The following is an 18,054-nucleotide window of genomic DNA, read 5'->3' as shown; positions in this document are numbered from 1 at the left end:
CTTCTTAAATCGTGTGTGTGGTGCTTCTTGGTCCTCCTCTGTCACTTTTAGTTGTTCCAAGAGATCCCGGTTTGCTGTATGATCCATGGCAGAAGACTGGACATTCACCACAGCCATGGCTTTCATAGAAACATTCCAGCTTTTAGGTGTTCTCAGGCTAGAAGGGGCACAAGTCTGAAGGATGCCTTAGACTAAGTTGAGCAGGCTGGACCCCCTGATGACATCTCCTTTGTATACAAAACTTCCTTGGTTGTCCCAAGAAGAAATATGCTTGTGTTGCCCTAGTTTACCTAGGAGCATGTCGTGACCTAAAGGGTTACCCGGCCTGTGGATGTGTAGAGATCGCAACCATCAGTTCATAGGATTCCGTAATACACAAGGACACAGAGGCTTTTATCCTCTAAATTTCTCTACTTTATTACAGATTACCACAAATACCACACAAATCACCACTAGCAAGTTTACCTATGATTAATAAAATGAATATGTATAATCAAGCTATTACAAATTACTATCAGCAATCTATAACATACTATCATCAACATTAGTATGGCAACAATCAATAACAGCAACAACCACGTAGGTACATACTATTACAGGTTACTACAAACATCATTAGTGAAGCAACCTATCAACAATATAACAGCAGATATACTTATGATAGATTACTTATGTGGATATATAATACCAGTATCATCAAGTGAATTTGATTTCAGAAGGGGCCAAACCATCTCAAAGGTGGGGTAGGGCAAACCGAACCAACCCCAAAAGTGGGCCCAAGGGGGGACCAATAAGATAACAGAGAGAGTCTCATTTCAGAGATGATCCACGTCACAGAGTCTGGAGTCAGCCAGGAGTCTCCGGTGAGAGTCCAAGATCTCGTAGAAAGTTCATGCAGAATTCAACCTGTTTAGGAAAGGAAAAGTATGTTCAGCCCAGGAAGTTCTCAGAGAGAGAAGCTCCATTTTGAATAAAAATTAAGTCCTTTTTATATCATAGAGACGTAAGAGGGCGTAGGATGCAACCAATAGGTGATGTTAATTTCTGTTTTTCACCTGGAACAGCCAATAAATGATGTTTGTTGTTGTTTCGGACCAGTTTATTACTGTTTCCACCTTCTCGGATGATAAGTTGCTGTTACAGTTTCTTGGTTTTGTGCTTATTGATGGTATCTCAGGATGTCTCTGGTTTCTAGGTACCCCAGTTATACTTCAAAGAGGCCAGCTGCACTTTGCAAGGATGTTTCTGGTGTCAAGGCCGGGTTCCCAGGCTCACAGCTCCCAGGCTGGCAGGCTTTTTCCTTTGTTCAGCAGTTTTCCCCTTCTAACCAGGCCGCCTTTCTGGCTGCTTACATCAGAGCACTTGTGCATTCTTCCTATATCATGGATGCACATTATCAAACACTTCCTGAACAACAGGGTCAGGGTTCTCAGGAGTCCTGAAGGGCTTTTCTGCTTCTGCCTTGTTTTGTTCTGGAAAAAGAGTTTTTTTCCCCCATTTCCTGATCGGTCTCCTTCATGTGTGCCAAGTACTTTGAAGAGTGGCTGTATACACTTTAGCTTTCTCGTAGGCCATCAAGACTGGTTTTAGTCCCTCATTTCAGCATCCAAAGAGTGGACTGCATCAGCCCTCATGTCTTCCCTGGGTAATAGTGGCATCCTTAGCTGCTCCAAACAGTTTGCAGGCACCAGATACATTTTTTTATGCATATTCCATCACTGCTTTACCAAAAGTCCCCTGATGCGCAGAAGAGCAAAACTTAAAAGACAACTGATAAAGCCACCAGCTTCCTTCACCAATAGCTTCTTTCTTTTGAAGGACACACTTTTACTACTCAGGCTTTTAATGAATTTGTGTCCCTTTTTCAGAACGCATATCTGGTGGGGTGTTAATGAAATGTTCCCCTTCAAGGTATTCAGTGCAATTTCAGAAATTACCTTTATCAGGTCATCAGAAGCAGAGTAGAGTATTGCTTTCCTCTTCCGGGGGAAGAACTGGATCAACACTTCCAGGAGGGACAGGTTACTCTTCAGACAGTGGGATATCATGCTCCCGAGTCTGCACCAATAGCAACATAGGGTGTCAGTCAGTGCTGAAACCAGTCTTTTTTTTTCCCAATATGTAAATGGCCAGCACTCTGGTGGGAAAAGACCATTTCTTAGCCTAAAAGCATTTTAATCAACAACTAGGTACCCATATGGTGCCATACTGGGTTTAGCTTGGATGGAGTTAATTTTCTTCATGGCAGCCCCTATGGTGCTGTGTTTCAAACTGGTGACCAAAACAGTGTTGATAACACACCGATGTTTTAGCTATTGATGAACAGTGCTTACGCAGAGTCAAGGCTTTCTCTGTTTCTCACTCTGCCCCTGCAGCAAGTAGGCTAGGGGTGGACAAGAGGCTGGGAGGGGACACAGCCGGGACAGCTGACCCAAATTGACCAAAGAGATATTCCATACCATATAATGTCATTCACAGCATTAAAACTGGGGTGGGGGGGAAGTTTTTCCAAAGTAGCCATTGCTCAGGGACTGTCTGGGCATCAATCTGCTGGTGGCGAGTAATTGCTTTTGCATCACTTTTTTTTTCTTTTTTTCCCCCTTTCACTTATTAAACCATCTTTATCTCAAACCACAATCTTTTTTTCTTGCTTTTTCTGTTCTGATTCTCTCCCCCATCCTGCTGTGGTGGGGAGTGAGCGAGTGACTGGGTGGGGGCTTACTCTTCAGCTGGGGTCAACCCACCACAGGTGCTTTCATAGCATCTTCAAATGCTTCTAAAAAGAACCAGGCCTTGCCAGGATAGATCTGCCTGGCTAGGGATACAACCTATTGATTATCTTGGGGGTTCTTAAATAACATCATATATTTTGTGTTGAGGGTGATGGCACAGCTCTTTTTACTCTGGTAAAAAAATTCTGGACACTGTACAGGATGCTAAGATTCCTGTGATGCACATAGTTAGTAAAAGCTTTCTCAATTTCGTTGCTCACACAAGCAGTTTATCAAATAATATATAACAACCATATTTATTTCATTAGGGAGAAATAAATGGCTATCAGTAAGGCTTTCAGGTAAGTTCTCCACAAATTAGATAAAAGGATATTTATAGAGTGGTTCCTGATACAACGGTTGCCAACATCTGTAACACCACACAATATTCTCAGGTATAACAGAAAGCAAGCAGTCGACATTCTCCAAAATACTTTTTACAAAATAACTTTTTGCACAGTTGCTAGGCCCTAGTAGAATAGCAGAAAAGGGGTGCTTCCAGTGCATGTCCATGATCAAAAATCATAGGAGAGGCTTTTAAAATTTTTAGTCAGCGCTCTTGTTGTAGACCACCTTCTGCATGTTCCGGGGGTGCCTGGTTTCTGTTGTCCACTTCTGTTTGTTCCTGATGATAGAACGCTGCTCTATCATGATCTTTTTAGGGTCATCACTGTCTGGATTTATGCCGTAATCCAACATGAGATCCCTCAGGGCCTCAAAATTGATCTTTTCTGTTTGCTGTATTTAGAATGATGCCTTTAACCTTTAAACAACGCTTTCCTTCAAACTGCATGTAGCTGTAGGATTTGGGGCCTGATGACACAAACTCAGTAATGTTCTCATCTGGCAGCAACTTGCTTGTCAGCTTGCCTAAATAGTCCCTGAGTGGGTGGGTTTCAATCCCATGGACGACTCACAAATATCACAGAGTCTGTGTCATGATAAAGGCAATTGTCTTGCAGGGCATCTAAGAAACTGTAAAGCTCTAAACGCACATATGCTGTGGTGAAACAAGCTATAAAAATGTTAGTGTTATGTTCCAGGGTCACGTGTCCTTTGGCGTTCTTCCACGAGACAATGGCCACATCCTTGTCAATAAAATTACAAGAAGACACACCATAAGCCAGAGAAAATAGGTAACCATACACCTCATCTGGTTCTCTTACTATGGTGGTGTTGGGTAGGTTGGATCTCTGTCCAAATTTTCTCCACAGAGAAAAACATCTTTGCAACTTGGCATTTGGGCAGGGTTTTTCTTAATATGTTCAGGCCACAAAATGACACCTTCTTTCTGCCTGTAATCTTCAACATATCATCATTATCTGTGCACCAGGCTGTACAGCCTGAAGGTTCCTGCTTCTGGTGGAGGTGGGGTTTTATATAATCTGAGAAAAGGCTGCTGCCCCTCTTTTCAAAATGCCAGACCTCATAGATTTCACAAACCCTGTAGCCCTTCTCCAGAGCTTTGTTCAGTTCTGGGGAACACCAGGTACCCACAAGGGCTCTTTCTTCATCACTGTGGGTGCAGAGAGCCTGGCAGGTTTCAGCATAAGTGTGACACGGGAGAAACAAATAACTTCCCATTTACCCTCACAGGAAGCACAGGGAAAAAGAGCCTACAAGGTGGGCACACCTTTACTTTGACCATCCCGAAGTAGGCTGTCAAGTTGTCAAAATTCTCAAAAATAACTTTAGGGTACCCTAGAGGGTATTGTTTTATTTTGCTGATGAAGGGATAGAGACTAGTGAAATCATCGTAATATATCTTTTCATCGGGGGATTCTTCATAATACAGACAAATGGCATTTGTCCTGCCGCCAAAAAGCACATCTCTGCATGGTGTGGGAAGTTATAAAAGTCAGTTCTTCGCCAGCTGAGGAGGGAGACAAGGACGCTTAGCATAAAATTACCAAGGGAATTTATTCTCTTATTTTAGTTATGTGCATAGCGGTGCCCCAGCCTAATACATGGAGGACCCCAATACAGAAGAAAGCAGGGTTTAAATATGTTACAATACAGTTGTGTAGACCAATCAAATTACTCATGTTAAGGGGTGGGCTAATCAGTTACTATTGCTCGCATAATCGGTATGTACTTGTCCCATGCAGGATCAGTACGTTGCTTGTCCCGTGCAGGTGGTGTGGACATATGGTCAGTGGTGTGTTCATCTTCATTGTTCTAAACCGATGTCCCGTGCAGGTGTGTGTGGGTTTATCCTGGATTCTGGTTGATTGTGGTTCTGGCCATGGTTATACGCCTGGTTTCATTGAAGGGTAAATCTTCTATTGTTTTATTGTCTGCATGGGATGTTCTCAGACAGTAAGAGCTGGCTTAGGTTGGGTCTTCAGGTCACATCGACCCTGAGGTAAAAGCTCATGGTGCCAGGTAGTGTTCCTTCTTGTAAGCAAGTTGTATTGCAGTTAGCATCTTGCTTTTGACACAGTTTGGTCCTGGCTAAGAACTCTGAAAGCTCCCCATCTGATTTTGTCATAGCGACCAACTCCTGCTCCCATATAGATCTGATGTTAAAATGTGCTGTCTTTAGGTAGTCCATTTTTAGTTGTGTTGTGCAATACAAATATCTGAAGGTGGCCCCTGCCAGAGGATTCCAGTCATTTTCATGGTAGCATTTGATAGAACCATGGAAAAAGTACCCATTAAATTCAAAAGCTGTCGGCACCCCATCAATGACTGCATATCCGCCCAAGTAGGATCCTACTTGATATTCACCACCTTGTAATGCATGACAGATTTGAATATATTTCTTTTCAGTTGCATACTTAAGCCATTGAATAGAGGGGGATGAATATCTCTTTTTCCTCCAATGCTAGCCATCTGGAGGGAGGAGTGCAACCATGTTACGTTTAAGGAACATAAACCGGTATATGGACATGCAAGTAGAGGCCAGCGTCATATACTGAAATGGATCTATACAGCGATAAACCTTCACCTTTTCATCGTCCTCTTTCTCATAGAATGTGCAATGGGTATTCACCATAATCTCATTCCTGTATGATCTGCAGGCCTCCCTCAGACTTTTTACATCTTGTTGGAAATAGTAACTCAGTTCTTCTTGCAAGTCAGGTATGTGTCCCCTTTAAACTCCCATTCTCCTTCAGTTTTCCTTTCTGGCCCTTTTTCTTCATCCCAAGGTGCATCCAGTGTAATTCCATGGCAAAAATGTAGTTCGGGACATGTGTTCTGGTTTCCTGCATAAATTCTATGTCATAGATAATATAGCCCTGCCCTGCTTCTGGAGTATTGATCACAGGCATGAAACACTGGTACTGGTTTACCTTACAGATCTCTTCATAGCGCATTCCGCACTTCCAGCTTTTACATCCATGCTATTTTTCTACATAGGTCTTACACTTTTAACAGAAAATCATAGCCAAACAATCAATTTGTTTTTTAATAGCCAGGGCTTTGTGCCACTGTAAACATTTCCCAGACCTGCACAACAGCCTGCAGCTGGGGCACCTTATCCTTGTCCCCAAGTTAACTACATAGTTGTGAGACAAGCACAGCTGGCAATAACATTTACAGCTGTGGCCATGGTTATAGAATGTATGACAAAGCTCACAAAAGTTTTTTGCCCTAAATACGTTCCTGACATCCTTAACACCATAATAATGTTCATCATGTAAAAGGAGGAAACAGGTCTTGGGATATCTAAGACTGTCATTTGGCTTAAAAATCCCCCAAACCTTTTTCCCAACTGAGGAGAAAGACTAGGATGCAAAGTATAGAATTACAAGAGTAATTCTTTTATTCATAGAATCATAGAATACCAGGTTGGAAGGGACCTCAAGGATCATCTGGTCCAACCTTTCTAGCACAATCTAGATGAGATGGCCCAGCACCATGTCCAGCTGAGTCTTAAACATGTTCAGCGTAGCGGAGTCAACCACTTCCCTGGGGACATTATTCCAATGATTGACTGTTCTCATTGTGAAAAATTTACCTCTCATGTCCAATTGGAATCTCCCTGGGAGTAACTTGTACCCGTTACCCCTTGTCCTCACCACGTGACTCCTTGTAAAAAGGGAGTCTCCATCTTCTTTGTAGCTCCCCTTTAAGTACTGGTACATGGTGATGAGATCACCTCTAAGCCTCCTTTTCTCAAGGCTGAACAAGCCCAGTTCTCTTAGCCTATCCTCATATGGCAGGCTTCCCAGACCCTTGATCATCTTGGTGGCCCTCCTCTGGACCCCCCTCCAGCCTGTCCACATCTTTTTTGTATAACGGGGACCAGAACTGTACACAGTATTCCAGGTGTGGCCTGACAAGCACCGAGTAGAGAGGGATAATGACTTCTTTATCTCTGCTGGTGATGCCCTTTTTGATGCAACCCAGCATCCTATTGGCCTTCTTGGCCGCAGCAGCACACTGCTCACTCATGTTGAGCTTCCTGTCCACCAGGACCCCCAGGTCCCTTTCCACAGAGCTGCTCTCTAGCCAGGTGGATCCCAGTCTGAGCTGCACTCCTGGATTATGTTTTCCCAGGTGCAAGACCTTACACTTGTCCTTGTTAAACTTCATAAGGTTCCTGTTAGCCCACTCTTCCAGCCTATCCAGATCTTCCTGCAGGGTGGCGCTCCCTTCCAGAGTGTCCACTTCCCCATACAGTTTGGTGTCATCTGCAAACTTCATCAGGCTACACTTGATCTCGTTATCCAGATCACTTATGAAGATATTGAATAGCATTGGGCCCAATATCGATCCCTGGGGGACCCCACTTGTGACGGGTTGCCATTTGAAAAAGAGCTATTTACCACCACCCTTTGGGTGCGGCCTGCCAGCCAATTCCTCACCCACTGCACAGACCACTTGTCCAGGCCATAACACATCAATTTCTCCAGGAGGAGGCCATGGGGAACCCTATCGAAAGCCTTGGAGAAGTCCAGGTAGATGACCTCCACCGCTCACCCCATGTCAACCGAGCAGGTCACTTTATCATAGAAGGCCACCAGATTTGTCAGGCACGATCTGCCCTTGGTGAAGCCGTGTTGGCTTTTCCCAATCAATCACGTGCTTCATTTGACTCATGATGGCCCCCAGGAGGATCCGTTCCATAACTTTCCCGGGGATTGAAGAAAGACTGATGGGCCTATAATTACCCGGATCCTCCCTTGAGCCCTTCTTGTAGATAGGGGTAACATTCGCCTTCCCCCAGTCCTCTGGGACATCCCCCGATCTCCACAACTTCTCGAAGATTATGGAGAGTGGCCCCGCAATGACATCAGCCAGCTCTCTCAACACCCTCGGGTGGATGGCATCAGGGCCCATCGATATATAGGGGTCGAGCTCCTGTAATAATTCACATACTAACTCCTCCTTCACTGATGGTGGGTCTATGTTTGGATCCTCCTGGATTTTCGTTCCCAACTCCTGGGACCCAACAGTGTCGGTAAAGACAGAGGTGAAGAAAGTGTTGAGAACCTCTGCCTTTTCCGCATTGTTGGTGACTGATTCACCTCTACTGTTTAACAGTGGGCCTATGTTTTCCTTCTGTTTCCGCTTGCAAATTACATACCTGAAGAACCCTTTCTTGTGATTTTTGACGTCTCTGGCCAGTTCCAATTCAAGCTGAGCTTTTGCCTTTCTAACTGCATCTCTGCACACTCTGGCAATGCCCTTGTAGTTCTCAGTGGACAATCTTCCACTTCTCCATCTCTGGTACGCATCTCTTTTGGTCTTAAGCAGACCCAGGAGCTCGTGGTTGAGCCAAGGGGGCCTCTTGCTCCGCTTCCTTCCCTTTCTTTTATAGGGGATAAACTGGTTTTGTGCTTCCAAGAGAGCATTCTTGAAGAACTCCCAGCACTCGCTGGCTCCTTTATCCTCCATGGAAGCTTCCCACGGAATCCCTCCCAACTGAGCTCTGAGCGAGCTGAAGTTTGCTCTTCTAAAATCTAGAACCCTTGTCTTGGTGCTAACCTTCAGCATGCTCAGACGGATCCCAAACTCCACAATATTGTGATCACTGCAGCCAAGGTTGTTACTGACCGAGATATTACAAAGCAGGTTTTCTTGGTTTGTGAATAGCAGGTCCAGCAGTGCCTCCTTCCTGGTTGGCACATCTAACATTTGTAAGAGGAAACAGTCCTCTACGCATTCCAGGAACTTGATGGATGACATGCGAGCTGCTGTATTGTTCTTCCAGCAAATGTCTGGGTAGTTGAAGTCACCCATGAGAACCAGGTTCTGTTGACCAGAAGCTTGCCTTAGTGTCCCAAATATTGCTTCATCGGCTTTATCGTCGTGGTTTGGAGGTCGGTAGCAGATGCCCACTGTAAGGTCCTGCTTGGAGACGACCCCTCTGATTTTAACCCAGAGGCATTCAATAGAGCACTCACAATCACCGTAGTTGACTTTGATACATTCGAGGTTTTCCTTAGTATAGAGAATATATTCGTGCGCATGAGGTGTCCCATCCAAATGTGGGCACCCCAAATGTGGTTTTACACATGGTTCTTATACCTTTCAAGCGTTCAGGTACAACACGAATTGACTAATTGCTACTTAACACACACACACTACTGTTTACTAATCATAGAATGGTTTGGGTTGGAAGGGACCTTTAAAGATCATCTGGATCCAACCCCCCTGCCATGGGCAGAGATGCCTTCCACTAGACCAGGTTGCTCAAAGCCCCATCCAACCTGACCTTGAACACTTCCAGGGATGGGGCATCCACAACTTCTCTGGGCAACCTGTTCCAATGCCTCACCACCCTCATAGTAAAGAACTTCTTCCTTATATCTAATCTAAATCTACCCTCTGTCAGTTTAAAGTCATTACCCCTTGTCCTATCACTAACTTCGCAAAGCAACTGTATTTCTATGATGTCATCATCCACATGCTTCTCTAGTGATCTAGACTTTCCTGGAGTTGGTCTTGCTATAGTTACTTATCTTATGACGCCAGGAGGGTTTCACAGAGGTGTTAGAGGGGCTAGGATGCTGGCATTATTATTATCCAGGGGTATCTTTTATCTGTCGTGGACAGCTTTAAGATTCCAGGAAGCAAAGTTCTTATCTCCAGGGTGGGGCTGTCCTCCTCCTTGTGATGAGCTGGGGTCCTTTAGTTTGCTTGCTTAAGTGTGGCTATTCAGTATACAATGTAAACTATATATATATATCTTAAGAAAGTTAATACAATTTCAAACTATAAAGACTAATTGGTATAATACTTAGAGAATGAGTTTTTCCTAACAACGTATAGCACCAGCCTGCACCCCATAATGGTCTTACAGGTAGTAGCTGTAAGATCCCTCACAATCATGGGCAAAGGTCTCTGTGTGACAAGTCAAAATCCAGTTTGCGATTCACAGGGCCATTGGCCAGTTCTTCTGGTCTGCGTGGCCTTTTTCAGGAATGCCTCAAGGTCTTTTTCTTATTTTCCTCACACACATGTTCTTCTGAAGTTGTCATTTTGTTCTGGTTTTCCATTTTTGCAGCCAGCATTGCCTGTGCCTTGCAGGACTGCGCAAAGCCCAAATTTTGCCCCACTGTATGGTCATCCTGTTGGGCTGGGCCCAGATACAGGAACTTCTCAATCCAGCTCACAGGATTGGTCTCTTCTCTGCATGTGACAGGGTTTTCCCAGGGGGCCCCTTGGTGTGATTCCTAGGAGGGGTTCATAGCCCTTGGTCACCTTCCAACTTGTCTGTGCCCCATCCCCCTGCCTTTTGGTGCCTGTGGTGGGTTAACCTTGGCTGGCTGCCAGGTGCCCACCAAGCCTTTCTCTCACTCCCCCTCCTCAGCAAGACAGGGTGAGAAAATAAGATGAAAAAGCTCATGGGTCGAGATAAGGACAGAGAGATATCTCACCAGTTACCATCACGGGCAAAACAGACTCAACTAGGGAAAGATTAATTTAATTTATTGCCAATTAATCACAGAGCAGGATAATGAGAAATAAGAACAAATCTAAAAACACCACCTTCCCCACACCCCTCCCTTCTTCCTGGGCTCAACTTTGCTCCCGACTCTTGTACTCTGCCACTCCTTCCTCTTCACGCTGTTCCCCTGCTCCAGCATGGGGTCCCTCCCACAGGATATAGTCCTTCATGAACTTCTCCAAAGTAGGTCCTTCCCCCGGGCTGCAGTTCTTCACAAATTGCTCCAGTGTGGGTCCTTTCCACAAGGTTCAGTCCTTCAGGAACAGAATGCTCCAGTGTGGGTCCCCCATGGGCCACAATTCCTACCAGGAACCTGCTTCTGCTTGGACTCTCCCTGGGCTGCAGCTTCCTTCAGGGCATATCCACCTGCTCCAGCGTGGTGTTCTCCACAGGCTGCAGTGTGGATATCTGCTCCACTGTGGACCTCCATGGGCTGCAGGGGAACAACCTGCTTCACCATGGTCTTCACCAAGGGCTGCAGGGGAATCTCTGCTCTGGTGCCTGGAACACCTCCTCCCCCCTCCTTCTTCACTGACCTTGGTGTCTGCATAGTTGTTTCTCTCGCATATTCTCACTCCTCTCTCCGACTGCAGTTGCACAGAGGTTTTTTTTCCCCTTCTTAAATATGTTATTACAGAGGCACTACCACCATCGCTGGTTGGCTCGGCCTTGGCCAGTGGTGGTTCCGTCTTGGAGCTGGCTGGCACTGGATGTATTGGGCATAGGAGAAGCTTCTAGCAGCTTCTCACAGAAGCCACCCCTGTAGCCCCCTCCACTACCAAATCCTTGCCACACAAACCCAATACAGTCTTACACTCTACAGAGTGTCTCATAACAAAACTATCGCTGACATCTGCCTTTTAAAATTATTTTGCCCCCCTTTTTAATAACAAATACTATAAATATACACTTGATATTCTTAAATATGTTAAAATCATATTCTTGAGTAATACTGTACAAAAAACTGAAGTATCTTTCCACTCTATTTTTTAATCCTTTTAGTCTATTTGATCCTTTATAACCCCTTTCCTTTGAGGCCATCTACATCCATTAGCACATCCACAGTAACATCTCCTGTACTCAGCTGCTTATTTTTTCCATTCACAATAATATCAGTAAACATATCTAAAAAAAAAAAAAAAAAGGCATCTAACAGTTACTACCTCAGGCATAACCATGGACTACACCTGACCTACTGGGTACTGCAATGTTTCCCTGTGGTTGGTTGACCTTGCCTGGCCGCCAGGTGCCCACCAAGCTATTCTATCCACTCCCCCTCCTCAACAAGGACGGGGGAGAAAAATGGGTCAAGATAAGGACAGGGAGATCACTCAGCAGTTACCGTCACGGGCAAAACAGACTTGACTTGGGGAAATTAATTTAATCTATTGCAAATCAAAATCAGACCAGGATAATGAGAAATAAGAACAAATCTTAAAACTCCTTCCCCCCACCCCTCCCTTCTTCCCAAGCTCAACTTCACTCCCAAATTATCTGCCTCCTCCCCCCCCCCCGAGCAGTGCAGGGGGACGGGGAATAGGGGTTGCAGTCAGTTCATAACTTGTTGTCTCTGCCGCTACTTCCTCCTCACGCTCTTCCCTCATTTTGGAGACGGCTAGAACTGGCTCTGTCCAACATGGGGGCAGCTTCTGGTGTCTTCCCACAGAAGCCACCCCTGCAGCTCCTCCCGCTACCAAAACACTGTGGGATTTTTGGTTAAAGTATTTATAACAAAGTAAACAGTATTCTAGTGTTCAATAAATATACCATAAGATTCTTAGAAGTATCTTAAGAATAACCAATATTCAGATTTCTATGGATTTCTTTTGTTTTTTATTATTTTTGGAAACAGAATACTTTGCCCTGACTTTTCTCCCCTCACAGCTATTCCAAAATCTTCAGTTCAGTGCCTTTACAAATACAACTTTCCACTGCTAGCCATTACCATCTTTAACATGGAAAGATAAGGTTGATATCACAGCAATTATATGCAAGTGCATCCAGATCCCAGAACACTTTGAATTCTGCTTTGAATGTAATCTACACTATCTCTGTGTAGCTATTTCTCAAAATGCAAAGGTCACATCTGTTTCCAGTCCACCTTTCCTTCACTGTCAGCCTCACCTTTGCTCTAAACAGTAGCTAGTGACTCTCTAGCAAATAGATTTCAGAAAAAAAAAATCTACAGAGCTTTGTAATGATTAAAGGCAACGAGACTCAAAGAAGAAAGAAAAGTTAGTATGTAAGTGTCCAGCAGAAAAAAAGTTCATTATAGGAAATTGTAAGACACATTAATGGTTTAGTAACATTTCACAAATGATACTGCCTTTACAGCATGCTATTATCAGTTTGCAAACTTTTAAAGCTGCTACTTGCTCCCATCCTGAGGCTTGAGAGGTCACAGACAGAGAAGCAAAGATGCAACAAGCAAGGGAAGGAAAGTACCACCTCCTTTTCAGTACTTTATTCAATCATTTGGAATTAGACACCCCTATATAAAATAGGATTAAAACAAACAAACAACAAAAAACCCATCAAGGTTAACCACCAATTGTCTTAAAATAAGAGGGGAAGCTTCGTGCAAATCTCACTTGCAAAAAAAAAAAAAAAAAAAAAAAAAAAAAAAAGATCTATCCTAATGCAAAATTTAAGCCTACTTTGTTTCTGTTCAGGGATTGTGAAGGAGCGGCTTGAGTAACGCTCCCGCCTCTACTACCCTGCTTAGTCTCAAATCAGCCTGCTGCTTCACTCCCATTCTAATTAAATAGGAGTAAACAAAATTCTCATAGCTTTCCTAAACAGGATTTTATTTGCCAGTCATTGACAAAAACCTTCTATTATGGAGACATTATTACTAAAGTTTCTTTAGTCTTAAATGTCCTTTTCCAGTTCTCCTTATAATTGTGGTCTACTTAGGATTCTTCATTACCAGTTTTGTACAGCATTGCTTTTACAGATAAGCAGATACACTTCATCCAGCACATTTTAAAACATTTTGTATTAAAAAATACAGATAACGCAGCAAAAATGAAACAAAAAATGAAAATACTATATTAAATGTAACACCGACATTTTTCACTGAAGAAAAAACTACATAAAAACCTCAGTAATGTTGCTTGTTATATTTAATTGGCTTTCTGAAATATATTTATGGAGTCAATTCAAACTTTCAAAATAGCAGAAACAAATGTTATTTTCTACTTTAGCACCGTATCTAGACAACAAGACAATAAATACAGTGAGGTTTCAGCACAGAGAGTTAAAGATACTCATGACAATTCCTTATGTAGAAATTATAGTTCTTCCACCATCAAGAATCAAGGTTACTGGAAACATAGCACAGAAAAAAATCTGCATTAAAACTTTTGGCTACCATGGACTTTTAGCCAAGAAACAAATATTTAACTGTTCCTGCTCTTTTAATTCCTAGCTTTTATCCTCCAGTTCAGAAATATTTCCAGTAATCTTCTAGAAGGATTCACCTTTTTTGTTAAAAAGCAGAAACAACACTAGAAGAAGTAAAATACAGTTTTACAGCAAGGTTAGAAATTACTCTCATTACCTAGACATATAAGGGATTAAAAACCAGCAAACCTTCCCCCTCCCAAATATCACTTGCTAAAGCGATGCATGCTCTAAGGACAGGGAAGGACGAAGGGATGCCTCCATGCAAAGCTAAAAAAGCCTTAAGAGCTGGAAAGCAAAACAAAGGCTCTTCTCAAAATACAGCTTATAAAATTCATTTACTTTAGTTCAAAACATGGGTGTGTGTATTGGGTTAGCATGGTGAGGTTTTGGTAGTGGGGGGGGCTACAGGGGTGGCTTCTGTGAGAAGATGCCAGAAGCTTCCCCCATGTCCAATAGAACCAGTGCCAGCCAGCTCCAAGATGGACCCACTGCTGGCCAAGGCCGAGCCCATCAGTGATGGTGGTAGTGCTTCTGTGAAAAAATATTTAAGAGGTGGGGGAAAAAACTGCTGTGCAACAGCAGCTGGGAGAGAGGAGTGAGAATATGTGAGAGAAACAACTATGCAGACACCAAGGTCAGTGAAGAAGGAAGGGGAGGAGGTGCTTCAGGTGCTGGAGCAGAGATTCCCCTGCAGCCCATGGAGGTCCACAGTGGAGCAGATATCCACCTGCAGCCCATGGAGGACCCCATGGGACTCCCTCTGATTGGCTGCCTGCTTCCTTTGCACCAGGAAGGGCTCAGATATAAAAAATATACACATTTACATACAATAGATGGAATATAAACATATATAGAAATATATATATATAAAAGAGTGTACAAAGATGTATCATATATTTTATTTATTTATACATACACTATTTTCTATATATACTTATACATGTATCTACATATGTGTGCATATATATACAATTATAAAGATATAGAAATTAAATATATATAAATGAGTAAAAGCATAGGTATAAAATGGCTAAAACATTCTTTAATAAGAGCTAATTGCATGAATAATTAAAGTTTAAATCACAGCATCACAGAATGGTTGAGGTTGGAAGGGATCTCTGGAGGTCATCTGGTCCAACCCCCCCTGTCCAGTTGAGGAGGGGGGGTGATAGAGCAGCTTTGTTGGGCACCTGGCATCCACCCAGGGTCAACTCACCACAAACACAAAACTGAATAGAGAAGTACTAGTTATGGTTTCTAGGTGTTAAAAAATCTGATTTCTGAGATCCTCTCTCATCTCCTTTATTGGCTAAAGGCTCTGTTTGTGATCAATCTCTGTTTTATTTTTAGGAGAATAGCACTGTGCTTAAAATGGACATAAATGGAGAGTCCAGAACTACCATATCTACCCTCCCTGTACCTCTTGCAGAGGTCAGTTCTGCAGGCAAAACAGAAGCAGAGAAACCACGATGTTCCAGTACCCCCTGCTCACCAATGCGACGGACAGTTTCAGGCTATCAGATCCTTCGTATGGATTCTAACTACCTGGTTGGCTTCACGACTGGAGAGGAGCTGCTAAAATTAGCCCAAAAGTATACAGGAAATGAAGATAATAAAGGGGAATCCAGGCCTAACTTGCACTCTAAACAGCTTGATTCAGGACTTGCATGTTCCTCCCGTTTGTACAAAACTAGAAGTAGGTACTATCAGCCATATGAGATCCCAGCAGTAAATGGGAAGAGGAGGAGACGGATGCCCAGCTCAGGGGATAAATGTGCTAAGGCTTTACCACATGAACCTTACAAGGCACTTCATGGTCCCCTGCCTCTTTGCCTTTTAAAAGGTAAAAGGGCTCACTCTAAATCCTTGGACTACCTCAATTTAGACAAAATGAGCATCGAGGATCCTGCTGACACAGACATGCTACAATACCAGCTCCAACACCTTACCCTTAGAGGGGACCGTATGTTTGCAAGAAATAACACATGAACTATGAACTATAGTCTAGAATTTAGAACCAGTTTCTGGTTATTTCTCTGTTGCTGCAAAAATCCACTGTCATACTGTGTACATGACTGTCCACATTGTAGGTGGTATCAGCTAAACGTTATCAGAAAGTAATTTGTTTGAATAGAATTTTGACAGTGCATTGTGTTACAAATACTTGCAGGGACAAAAATCTTTCCAGAGCAAGCAGCTTCTAATGCAAATTTGACTGCAGCTGGTGGATATTTCTTTGGACACCTTTTAACAAAGAAAAGGCTTTTGTTTTTTGGATTTGGGGTGGTTTTTTTGTACAGTTATCTAGTATTTATGGTAATTTAATACTGAAAAATTGATGGTCTGCTTAGTTGTTGCTAATTTTGGCTTGATGTTAGAAATTGCTCTTGGATAAATACTCAAGTTATCTTTTTGTTTCTTACTGTATTCTACAATAAAATGTATGTATGATTTTTTAAATCATGGGAAGGAATGTGAGCTTGGCTAAATTGGATCACTTGTTATTTTAAACCATCCCATTCAAACATTTTGAAACTGGGTTTACACTGGTGGTGAGGGGGAAATTCACCCATAAAATAAACCTTTGTTCATTTGCTACTTTAAACCTATTAAATGATTTTTTTTAGTTTCTGCATGGAAGTAATTGTTTTGCCTCCTCTGTTTTATAAAACTAGTTTGGAATAAGTATTTGGAATATTAAAAAATATTTTTGAGAGTGAAGGATTTGGGTTTTTTGTTAATACGACTTATTTTTATGTTGTCTTGACATGTAAACAAGGATACACTTCAGATTCCAGTAAATACACTAGAATGTCTACATCACTATGTCAATAAAGTTTTTCATTTTAATTCATGATTTCTATATAGTATAGTAATGGAAGATGTCAAATAACTCTAGCATTGCTTTGGAAATTTAGTTTATTTGAAGCACTGAACACTTTTATTAAGATCCGGAAGGCAGATTTTTAGATGGAGTGCAAGTGAAGTGTTTCTATATCAGCCCTGAAGAGCTGATTCTGGATTATTCAACAGAGTAGATTGAATACACTGGCTTAATTTGTTGCTTAAGAATTTTTTGTCCAAATATGACATCAAATGCAGTTTTGACAGCTGTATTCTTAGATATATTTAAAACATGTTAGTAACTTATGTTTAAAAATTAAAAAAAGTTTTTAGACTTTTTTAGGTGCAATCTATTACTGAAGCAGCGTGCAACTTCTTTTTGGTTTACTTATTTAGTAGTTAAAATTAAGATCACCTTGTTTTGAAACATATCTTATTTGATCAGTTGTTTCTGGTATAATTCAGGGGGTTTTTTGTTTCTCCTTCAGAATGAATAGCAAGCACTACTGTAACTGAAGGCAGTGAAGAGGAGCCCAGTAGACTGTTTTACTGGTTTGGTTAATGTTTTCTGGCTTATTAGAATATTTACAACTGATGTGCATTTTAAAGAGTTAACTGCACCTCTGTAAATTTAATGTATTGAACAATGATCTCTAAAGTAAACTTTTCTTGTGTAGTCTTTAGTTTGAAAAACAGAATATGGTCAGATGCCAAAGAGATGGAGGTTTTGTCTAAGGAATAAACACCACTATGTATTGAAATACCGTATGAAAATGTATTTCTGGCTGAAAATAAAGAGAGTGATATAAATACATATTTTTGTGGAGTCTTTTGCTGTGTAGAAGAACAAGGACATTTAAAAATACAACTTTAGAACAGAAATCATGAAAACCTGAAACCTTATACTTCTGTGAAATATTTAGACAGTTGGGATTCTTCTGTTGTTTCAGGAAATCAGACATACAATTGTTAGTACATTTTGTGCATATTGTTACTTTGGTCCTGTACAGTAATTGTATAGCTACATCTATAGAGATGCTGGTGGCTGTATAGCCAAGTTCAAACATGAAAAATTTGTTAGTAGTTAGTACTTTTTCTGTCTGGTGGCTTGCTTGTGAAAGTGATTGC

At 42.2% G+C, this 18,054-nt stretch overlaps 2 protein-coding genes across 17 annotated transcripts in view; one reads left to right on the top strand and one right to left on the bottom strand.

Moving 5' to 3' along the window:
* The window catches only part of LOC104019890 (macrophage immunometabolism regulator), a 78,652-nt gene that overhangs the window by 29,911 nt on the left and 30,687 nt on the right, over positions 1–18,054 (top strand). For 10 of the 12 annotated variants that reach the window (XM_087770863.1, XM_087770869.1, XM_087770866.1 and 7 more), the window contains one exon: positions 15,433–17,738. The exons of the other annotated variants lie outside the window; for them this stretch is intronic. In XM_087770863.1, the coding sequence (XP_087626989.1) occupies positions 15,433–16,071 (639 nt within the window). In that variant the 3' untranslated portion in view covers positions 16,072–17,738. Of the gene's footprint in view, positions 1–15,432; positions 17,739–18,054 lie in introns of those variants that run through there. 12 annotated transcript variants of the gene reach the window in all.
* On the bottom strand, positions 183–9,875 carry LOC148054090 (uncharacterized). 5 transcript variants are annotated; one of them, XM_087770960.1, is made up of 3 exons: positions 8,308–9,875; positions 1,938–2,058; positions 358–906 (listed from the first exon to the last, which is right to left on the bottom strand). In XM_087770960.1, the coding sequence occupies exons 1-3, from the start codon at positions 8,961–8,963 to the stop codon at positions 847–849; spliced, it is 837 nt and encodes a 278-aa protein (XP_087627086.1). In that variant the 5' UTR covers positions 8,964–9,875; the 3' UTR covers positions 358–846. The 5 variants fall into 5 exon arrangements, 2 of the variants coding, with proteins under 2 accessions (XP_087627086.1, XP_087627085.1); XR_015707715.1 differs by adding an exon at positions 183–325 and having other exon boundaries at positions 689–9,875; XR_015707716.1 differs by having other exon boundaries at positions 1,056–9,875.

Source organism: Nipponia nippon, unplaced genomic scaffold, assembly GCF_047370975.1.
Source record: "Nipponia nippon isolate SJK-2023a ecotype South Korea unplaced genomic scaffold, ASM4737097v1 scaffold_34, whole genome shotgun sequence".
Taxonomy (NCBI): Eukaryota; Metazoa; Chordata; class Aves; order Pelecaniformes; family Threskiornithidae; genus Nipponia; species Nipponia nippon.
The sequence above is the reverse complement of the archived record's forward strand: the minus strand, read 5'-3'. Positions and strand labels throughout refer to the sequence as shown.

What these genes read in the sequence shown, in the direction of transcription:
- LOC148054090 (XM_087770959.1), bottom strand. Translation starts at nt 8,963, where the DNA reads ATGGGTGACTTCAACTACCCAGACATTTGCTGGAAGAACAATACAGCA. An exon ending in CACAAGAAAGGGTTCTTCAG is followed by an intron (nt 2,059 to 8,307) that starts GTATGTAATTTG and finishes CTATTGGTGCAG; the next exon opens with ACTCGGGAGCATGATATCCC.